Below are 10,952 nucleotides of genomic sequence, written 5' to 3' on the forward strand. Positions count from 1 at the left end.
TTATATATTTTCTATTAGTACAATGAGACAAACAATATAGTTAAAGACATACTAGTATTTAAGTATAATAATATTGTAAGGGTACCACTAAAGAATGCGCAGAATGGATGTGATTCTCCCTCCGTTAGTGTTTCCTCCTGCCCCCCCCCTGAATACAAAGATCTTTTTGGTAAAACGCTTCCCCCAAATGAGTTCCATGCGGTGTGAATGTAAATATAATTGGATACTAATACGAATACTAAACGGCGAATGAGAAACCAAATCAAAATATTGCAAAGGGTTAGTTTCTGGGGGAAACATGTGAATGTAGGACCCCCCCTCCCCTCCCCCACCAGAAGATTGTCAATTGTCCATACGCTTATACATGACATGTGCCTTTTGAGTTTAGACCATTGCCTTTGTACACAAACTGAAAATTGAAGATTCCAAACACAATGTGGGAAAATTCCACATGTCACAGAAAGATTAGTGGATTCCGACTTTGCCCGATAACTCCGATTATGTCAGATTTTTAAAATCTGTTTGTTTTGAGAAAAGTATAGAATAATAATTTGTATTTGACGAATCAATTTAAAAAGAACTTTTCGTCACAATTAGAGCAACAATTTATAATTGACCAAGCTTTCAGAAAGTGCTTTTGAAATTTAAAAACTTTTTTTTTTCATCCTCTAAATACAGCTTCCACTAGTAGTTAAAAATACTTGTTCTTTTCTTAAGACTTTGGTCAATTACCTCAATTATCTAAATAAATACTTTTTTTAATTGAAAAATAAGCACTTCTAGCTTTCTAGAAATTGGGCCAAACAAGCTATAAAGAAAAAAAGAAGAAAAGTAGAATTTCTTTCCAGGATTAGTGAAAACTCTAAATGGATTGCCAAATTTGCTTGCACAACGATTTCACAAGAATGAACCTTTTTTACTCCAATATGCTAGTATTAATTTCTTGAATATTCATATATTAAAAGCTAACAAGAGGTGCTTTAAATTATAACTTTTGATAGTTAGACAATTGCAAATTTTTTTTTTTTAAAGAAAACCTTAGTTAAAGAAAAATAAATTAAATCCCAGTTAAAGTCAAAAGGTTGAGATTACTATCAAGTAAGTATTAACAATGCTAATAAGATTAGTTACCAAAAAAAAAAAAAACAATGCTAATAAGGTTTTCAAGATATTCATTGCAATGCAAACTATTGCAACCAATACTAGTAATTTTTTATTTTTTTATATTTGATATTAGAAAGTCGACTTGTGACATGTAAATTAAAACACCGCAAAGAGAGAGGGGATCACAAAACGTGAACTCCTTTATCCTATTTTTCTTTTTTATATTTATGTCGTTTTCTGCATATATTTTCCAGGTGAGCCAATTTCCAAATTTCAAGAATAGTTCCTTATTGGGAATCTAGTGTGTGCAGCCATACGCTAAATGACATGTGTACCCCCAACAACCTTCCCAACCAGTGAACAAGATAGAGTTACCAACCCTACGCGTAGGGGTCGTTTCGTAGCTGGTTAGAGTTAGGCAGCCAAAAGTCATAAGTTAGGAATTTTAACTTATGATTTTTGATTTATTCTGTTAATTTGGCTTAAAAATAAGTGCTTAAAAATAAATTTGTATCTTACCCAAACACTACAAAAATGCTTAAAAACACCTAAAATAAGTCAATGCAAACAGGCTCTTAGTAATACATGGATTAGTTATGAGGAAATTTATGTATTATTTTATGCAGGTATTAGTTATGCAAGATTTAGTTATTCATGTATTAGTTATTCCATCTTTTGCCCTGCATAAAATAAGTACATAGATTCCTTCATAACTTATATATGTAATAGTTATGCGGGTTTCTAAATTGCAAACCAAACACCGTACTAATTTTATAAATGAATAACTCACCTCATAACTAGCTGCCAAACACAATATTACTTATGTAGATTTTTAATATATGAATAATTTACTCCTAACCAGCTACCAAACGACTCCTTAGTAAGCATTGGTTGCTGTTCTTTCACGGAGTATGCGGGTCAAAAAAGCTATGCAAGGGTCAAAATTGCAATTTAAGTTTGCGAAATGGTTGACATATTTTCACTCTGTTAATAGAATAATAATAGTTGGGACATTTTTTTTATATTACAAAATGAGTTAAAATTGTCCTTATTGATTACTCGAGAAGCTTCTAAGTTCTAACACATGAGCTCTTTTTATTAGGGAAAGTCTAATTTGTCCTTGAATTATGTGGAATGATTCAGATTTTGCTGTTGAACTTTGAATAACAGGGTCACTATTCAGGTGGTAGTACCATCATTTTCTTTAACATTCAGGGCCACCAATTGTAAAATCTTTATTTTTCAAGTTCGAATTAATTGCACCAAAGCTCCATTGACACAACTTCGTCACTTATCATTCTAAAGTCAACAATAACAATGTCAGAACTCCACATCAACCACTTATTGCTAAGGACAACTCAAGTACATAGCATTCAACTCCTAATTAATCAGTTGCAGTAGCATTTTGATAGCCAAGATGGGTTGCTAGTCTTCTTGAGGATGAAAATTGGCGACCAGGAAAAGTGGTTTAAAGATGAAGGCGAGAGAGCTCCTTTGACTGGGTGTATGGAATTTTAGTAAGTTCTTTTTCAATTGTTGTGGGAGTGAGAAGTGGCGATGGAGTGACGATGGTTTCAAGTGGTGTTTTTGACAGTGGAGCAAGGGTGGCTCAAGGATGAGGCTTAATGTAAAACCTTTGCTTTAGGCACCTAAACTTTTGAGGCCCCAAATATTTTTCCCGATAAATTTTATGATTTTATTTTCTCTTAGACAATATTGGAGATCATTAAAAAAAGTATAAAATTTATATGATAAAAGAAGGAAAAAAGACTATCTACCTTTTAAGAAAAATATTTTAGAACTTTGAGCTAAATATTCAGAATTTTCATATTATTAAATAAATTTTTTATAACATCGAAGGTAATATATTTAAAACACATGACTAACATCTTATTAATTTAAATTAATCCTCACTATTATAAATATTAATGTTACAATGTGAAGTAAAAGACAACAAATACGAAAAAATAAAAAGGTTACACTAAAGGTTTTATGTATGTGTGTATACTTAAGGAGCTCGGATTAAAATTTAGCTTTAGGGTACTAATTTTATAGAGATGCTCTTGCAGTAGAGTGATTCAGTTATTATGACGGTGATCAATTTAGAAGGGATGAGGGATAGTGTGGTTGACTGCAATGGTGTGTCACGCCCCAAAATGGGATAACACGCAACACGACATTCAGGGTCAAAATAGAAGTCAATTTCCAGTTCTTTAGTATAAATGGTTTGTTATAAAAGGTCCAAGGTCCTGCCTGCATCAGTAGATCTCGCTCCTCAATGCTCAATAGTATGGAATCTGAAAATATTATAACCCTTAGCATGAAAGAGGATTTTAGGTTTTTATACAAAATTTCATACTGTGGAAACGTAGTTATCCATCGAACATATTCATATGGGGTATCACCTAACACATACAATAAGTGCAGTGTTCCAATAATACTCTTGTGATTTGATATCTTCCTCAACAATCTAAAGCACAGATACCCCATCACACGTTGAGAAGGATAAACAAAACTAAAGTTAGACGTTTACCCATTAGCGAACCTTTTTTTTTGTTGCTTCAGAAGACATATTTTATACATTAATTAAAACATTAGAATGACTGATCCTTCTTCTCAATGTCTGATTTGAATGATCGTTTACATAAAAATCATAAACAAATGATCGTTTACTCACATATCAATTTGATGATATCCGATCAGTTGTTTGAGAAGACAAGGCAAACCAACAAAAAGGAAATTAAAGAAACATAGTAGATTGCAGTAATATGTATAGTATTTGTGCTTATCCGGTTTTGATTATTATTATTAAAAATAAATAACTAATTATCACATAATTGATTATAACATAATAAAATTTCTTGAACTGATTTTCATAGACAATAAGTCTATGACCGAACAATAATTAGGATTAAAAAAAGTGATTTTAATTACTTTTCTGGACCTGAATTGGAGCATAACGGTTACCATTTGCCACCGAGGAATTAAATTTGGACCAAAGAGGGAAAGCAGAAGAAAAAGGAAAATATTGTACTAATGACATTTCCTCCACCTTAAAAACTGTTCATAAGTAGGTTAAAAGAATATTTATCAAAATGCATGGACCTATCTCTGAGCACACTCGTGAATGTCTGTCTGAGTAAATAATTTTTTTTTTTTATTTGTTTCCAATCTCTCTCTTTTTTACGTATTATTTTTTTGCGAGGGAGGGGGGTATTGGAGAAAGGATATAAGCACAATCTTGTCCAATTAACTTTCCATGAAAAGGACATAATAAGTTTATTATATTGCAACATGGGGAACAATTGTTGCTATCTCAATGTGACATGGCTCATGGACCATGGACCCTTTTGGCTTTGTCATCGATGTTTAATGCTACTAGTCTTCACGTTCAAGTGGCATATAATTTTTTTCCCCGTATCCTCACTGCATATGAACAGTAATTTCTCACATATTTCTTGTTATTTTAGGTACATGAAATTCTTTTTTAAAAAATCTCAATATTTTTCGTAAGTGTTATTGACATGACTTTAACCTGTTAGGAGAATAAACTTCATTTCCTTTATAGCATCTTCCCAAATTGAATACACTTGTGATAAACTCGTTGTAGCTAGGGATGATCGAATGGATAAGACCCCATAGGGATGATCGGATGAATAAGGCCCCTTCATCTTTAATCAAAGGTTTCAGATGCGAGTCCTGAAAATAGAAAAGAACCCATAATTGGGAGTGCTTTCCTTTTATAGGTCCTACACGATATAAATCAGAATTAATCAAACACGTATAAGTTTCAAATAAAAAAAGAATAAATTAAATCTCCGTGAGGTAAATTGATGACGACTTAGCACTTTATAAACATTCTCGTGAGTGACTTGACTTTTTAACTTCTACCAAGTTATAAGATGAATGTGAAGTGCACAGTACAAACCATCTTGTTGTGACTTGTGTATGGTGTTCTAATAGCGGCTCTAAGATTTAGTCGACAAATTAATAATTTGAGTTAAGATTCTTTGTCAAAAAAAAATTGATTGTTTTTCTTGTGAAGAATTAACATCTTTTTATTTTTCAGGATTGAAACAAGATTGATGTTTTGCAGTTATATAAACAGAATTCTACTGTACAATACTCCTTCCATCTCATAATTGTTACGCTACGTTTTCGAGAGTAAAATTGACTAATCTTTGAAATGAAAATAATACATCTTAAAATATTAATCAAAATTCATGCTATTTGACTCTCGAAAAACGCGAGGTGACAAGTATTTTGATATGGCAGATTAGCAGTTAATACTAAGTTGAATTAGCGGTAATCATGCTCGTTTGAGTCATTGTTTAAGAGCCTCCAGATTCTTCATAGAAATTTCCTTCAATGTAGGGTAATAGGTTCGGTCTAATTCCGCTAATTTTGAATCATATGATTTCATTAACAATAATCATGGTTTAGTTATTAATTAACAAGGGCATTATAATTTAGCTAATGGCTACATATTTCTTCCATAAAAGTTATCGCTTCTAAATTCATTATCCAGTAGTCAAAACAAGTTTTATACCATTTCAACACGAAAGATTTATTTATATACTAGCTTCTTGTACTAGCCGATAAGTATATGAGTGTCCTTTATATATACTTCTATCACTTAATTATAATTAAACAATATGTATTCACATTTCAATTTGTTTAGTAAACAAAGTCGTGTATAAATTTTTTCCGTCAATCACGCTCCATTGAGCACAAATCAATTAGTGGTAGTAGTTTGAAGTAACTATTATGGAATAATACGTTGCCATATTTTATTCATTTTTGTATAAAATGAAAAGAGTAATACCGTTAACGACAGTCTCGTTTGTTCCGAATTTTCTTACTTTTATAGCGATCGACTGTTATATACTTACTAGTCTCTAAAAACGTACAGTTGCACGTTATTCCCAATCAACCTTGATCATCACAAAAAATATTAGGTAATATTATTTGTAACTACATACATTAATTTAATAACAAAAATGTTCCTATAGTTTACGATTATAATCCACTTAATATTTCTTTGGGACTGATTGCAGCAACCCCCTAGAGAGGATGCTACTAATCGAAATTTATCCATACTAACTAATTTAAATATTCGTCCCGAAAATATTTTTGCAAAATAGACTAATAACTAAATGTAAGGATAAAATTTATTTGACAACATGTTCACGAGTAGAACAAAATAATAAATACATATATATTCGAGCGTACCACAAAATGTAGAAGAAACAAATTTAAAACAACGATTTTATCATGTGGTAGCAGAAATAGGCCCATATGAACAAGTTTTCAAATACGACATCTCAACATAGTAGGATGAGAAAATAGCCAAATGAGCCCCCAACGTTTGGGCGAAATCTCAACTGAACACTCAACCTTTTCCGGGGTCCTATCACCCCCCTGGACATATTTCAACCATAATATATACCCCCCTAAAAGCGAAATTTGGACAACTTAACCAGTTTTGTCGATGTGTTTGATTACACGCGCTGGGCCCCAGTTTAATTTAAATTCCACGTCAATTTTTCTTTTAAATCCTTTCACCCACCCGACCCAAACCCATACCCATTTAAAAGTTACCATATTAATTCCTATTACGGTCAAAATCAATTAAACCTAAATTCTCATGCGATTTCAACCCCAATCTCGATCTAGTTGTCTTCTAAACCTAGTTCTTCGTGGTCTTTGGCTTTGAAGGATCCTAGTGCGTGGTCTTCTTGTTGACTTAAGGTAATTTACTGTTTTTTTGTAAAAATGTAGGCTAGGGTTTTTTAAGATGTGATTTTTTATGAAGAATCGGTAAAAATGTGATTTTTGTAGAAGAAAACTGATGAAATCTTGTATGCTAGTATGTTTTGTATACTTGTTAGTCTTTAAACCTAATTTTAGGGTTCGTTTGTGCATCAAGTTACATCTTTGAGCCTAGATTAGGGTTCTACTGTGCATATCTTACATTTTTTAACCCTTGTTATGTAATGTAATGTATGTTAAATGTCTTTTTTTTTTTTGTTTGTTCTCTTTGCATTTAGGTGTAACATGGCATTTACACTGGTCACTTTAAGATGGTATCATGGTGGGCAATTAGATTTAAGTAGTGGGGTCCCAAAATATGTTGGTGGTCAAATTACTAAATTTTTGAATGTAGATGTGGATATGATGTCATATTTTGAGTTGAGAGATTATATAAAAGAATTGGGATACACTCCAACTTGCACTTTTAGTATTAAGCCTCCTAGGAGTGGCATTTTGGTAGATGTTGTGAGTGATATGGATATTTTAGACATGTGTAGTAATTTGGAAGATGGTGATATTGTGGATGTTTATGTGCACCACATGGTGAATGAACCAATTGTGGTCCCCTCTTTATTAGATATTGTTTGTCATGGGGATAGGGAGGAATCTGGTTCATCTTTTAATAAAGGGGATGATGAAATAGGTCTTGGTGATAGGGTTAGTGAGGAGACAGTAAGTGGTCCTAATACCCTTTTTGTGTTTGCTTCTCAAACTACTGAAAATACAGCCCCTCCTTCTCCTATTACTGCTGAAAATACAGCCCCTCCCTCTCCCATTACTATTGAAAATACAACACCTCCCTCTCCTTTCACTGCTCAAAATACAGCACCTCCCTCTCCTTTCACTGCTGAAAATAGATCACCTCTCTCTCCTTTCACTGCTCAAAATACATCACCTCCCTCTCCTTTCACTGCTCAAAATACATCACCTCCCTCTCCTTTCACTGCTCAAACTACATCACATCCCTCTACTCAAGCTCATCAAAATACAGTACCTACCTTTACTCAAGTTGGTCAAAATGCTCCCTCTTTTTCCAAACCATCTTGTTCTAAAAAACCTGTTGCTACTGAAGATGAAGATGAGGAGGATCTAGGTCCAGTTGGTTCTGATTTTGTAGAGGAGGAGGGATCTGATTACTCAACTGCTGATAGTGAGGAATCTTTAGAAGGATTAGTTGGGGATGATGTGGAGGAACCTGGAAGTGATGAACATGAGGAGGTTAGGGAATTGAGGGCTGAAAGAAGGACTTTTAAGAGACAACAGAGAAGGAAAACAGAAGAAATGATACTGATGATGTACCAGCAGGTGAAGCTGGTATAGATCTAGGTTTTGATGAAACTGAAACAGGAAAAATAAGTCTTGAAGGTAGGTTAGGAGGTGATGAGCCTTATTATCCTAGTTCTGATGATGATAGTTTTGAATTAGATGAGGATGAGTATTGGGATGAGGAAGAAGATATTGAATCTAGTAGGGTAAATGCTCCAAGAAAGTTATCAAGGAGTAGGACAGGAAACAAAACTAAAATCATTCATGATCCCACTGCAAAAAAAGTTGTGTGGCAGTTGGGAATGGTCTTTAAGGATGTGGATGAGTTTAGAAGGGCAGTGACAAGATATGCTGTTCAAAGGAGGGTGCAAGTGGACAAGTGGGTGAATGAGCCAAAAAGGGTTAGGGTTTTGTGCAGGAATGGTTGTCCATGGCTGCTATATGCCAAGCTTGACAACACCACACATGATTTCCAAATAAAAACTTACAACCCAAAGCACACTTGCTACAAGAGCACTAGAAATTACCTGTGTAATGCAAAGTTCATAGCTGAGGTGTATAGAAAGAAAATTACTGAGCAGCCAAACATAAGAGTTTTCAAGTTGCAAGAACTCATTAGGAAAAAATTTAATGTTCATGTTGGAAAGACTACTGTTAGGAGAGCAAGGGCAAAATTTTTGAAAGAGATCATGGGTGATCATATTGTGGAATTTGGAAGAATACTTGACTATAAGGATGAATTGTTAAGGACTAATCCTGGGAGCACTTGTGTTGTGAAATTGGGTGAACCTGATGCAGCTGGACAACCAGTTTTCCAGAGTTTTTACATGTGTTTTGATGCACTAAAGAAGGCATTTTTGGCCTGTAGGAAGTGCATAGGTTTAGATGGGTGTTTCTTGAAAGGAGTTTGCAAAGGACAGCTGTTGGTTGCTGTGTGTAGAGATGGGAATAATCAAATGCTGCCTCTTGCATGGGCAGTAGTTGAGTATGAGAACAAGCATACATGGACTTGGTTTATCAAGTGTTTGAGAGAAGACTTTGCACTTGGAGATGGTGCAGATTTAACCTTGATTACAGATATGCAAAAGGTATGTGTACTCTATAATTTTCTCAATTATTATTCATATTCACTTATTTCTCTTAATCTTACTAACTTATCTTTGTTTCAGGGACTGTTTGTAGCAATTCAAGACCTGTTACCTGCTGCTGAACATAGAAAATGTGCTAGGCACATATTGGCTAACTTTTGTAAAGATTGGAGAGGACTTCAAAGAAGGCAACAATTTTGGAAGATTGCAAAGAGCACACATGAGTCTCAATTGAGAAAAAATATTGCCAAGATGAAGAAACTTGGACCAGAAGAGATGATGGACAAGCTGATGTACTTCAATATAGAGTATTGGTGTAAGGTGTACTTCAACACTGAAGTTAAAGTTGATTCTGTGGACAACAACATGTCAGAGTGTTTTAATTCTTGGATCTTGGCTGCTAGGTATGTGTACTTGGTGCTTTTTAAAATTTAGTTTAATGTAAATGTATGTGTACTCATGTTTACTATCTTGGCTGCTAGGCACAAGACAATCATTACTATGCTTGAAGAGATTAGAGTTAAGATGATGACTAGGATTGGTAGTTTGAGGGAGTTTGTCAATACTTGGAGAAGTAATTACTCTCCAATGTCAATAAAGGTCCTAGAGGAGAACATTGTTAGGTCTATGGAGTGTAACATAGATTTTAATGGTGTAGCTGGGTTTGAAGTGAGAGAAGGACTTTTGGTACATACAGTGGATCTTGGTAGAAGGTATTGTAGTTGTAGGGCTTGGCAACTAAAGGGCATTCCATGTGCTCATGCCTTAGCTGCAATAAGTCACAAGCAGTATGACCCCCTTGATTACATGCATAGCTGCTACAATAAAGAGACTTACATGAGAACATATGCCACTGTTTTAGAACCATTAACTAATATGGAAATGTGGCCTATCTCAAGTAATCCAACTGTTGCACCACTAGAGTATAAGACAATGCCAGGAAGACCAGCAAAAGTGAGAAGGAAAGAGGCACATGAGATAAGAAAATCTGGAAACTGCCTAGAAATGGGATGGCAATGACATGTAGTAACTGCCATACAAGAGGACACAACAAGAGAGGATGCCCAATGGGTAAAGGAGTTGAGTCATCAACAATGGCAAGTTCAAACACAAGGGCCAGAAACAATGCACCATCAAGTTCAAGGCCAAAGGGAAGACCAAAGGTAACTTTCTGATTTAGAATTTATTCAACTTAATTGATCCTTTCTGATTTTGTATTTATGTGTAATATAGAAAACACCAGTACAAGTTGAGGTTGAGCCTACTACAAAAAGGGGAAGGGGAAGACCTAGGAAAACACCTAGTTCAACTCCTACACCTACTGCCCTCCGACTCTCCAAGAATTCATGCACATCCCATCTGGACTACTTCTAAGGGAGGAGGAAGAGGAAATGGTAGCATTGCCCTATATAAAAGGCCATGAGTAATGGGAATGGGTGTTTTCCAGGATAAAAGTGCCTTCAAAACTGTTAATGTGAGTATTCTCCCTCTATTTCAATGTCATTGCCTCAAATCAATTGAATCTCAAACTAAAGTATTGTCATTTTTTTATGTACAGCCTGGCATGTCAAGTAGCAAAGGTAAAAGAAAGGTGACTAGATCAGCTGATATAACTGGTGACATTGGTTACAAGCCTAGTGCCAAGAGTAAGCTCAAATGGAAAGGAAAAGAGGCAATCAC

At 34.5% G+C, this 10,952-nt stretch overlaps 1 protein-coding gene across 1 annotated transcript; it reads left to right on the forward strand.

Annotated features, from left to right (window-relative positions):
• Positions 1-8,407: 8,407 nt before the first annotated feature.
• On the forward strand, positions 8,408-10,413 carry LOC132040395 (uncharacterized). The gene is made up of 3 exons (XM_059431028.1): positions 8,408-9,272; positions 9,354-9,676; positions 9,755-10,413. The coding sequence occupies exons 1-3, from the start codon at positions 8,487-8,489 to the stop codon at positions 10,290-10,292; spliced, it is 1,647 nt and encodes a 548-aa protein (XP_059287011.1). The 5' UTR covers positions 8,408-8,486; the 3' UTR covers positions 10,293-10,413.
• The last annotated feature ends 539 nt before the right edge of the window (positions 10,414-10,952 follow it).

This window comes from Lycium ferocissimum, chromosome 12 (genome assembly GCF_029784015.1).
Source record: "Lycium ferocissimum isolate CSIRO_LF1 chromosome 12, AGI_CSIRO_Lferr_CH_V1, whole genome shotgun sequence".
In the NCBI taxonomy this organism is placed as follows: domain Eukaryota; kingdom Viridiplantae; phylum Streptophyta; class Magnoliopsida; order Solanales; family Solanaceae; genus Lycium; species Lycium ferocissimum.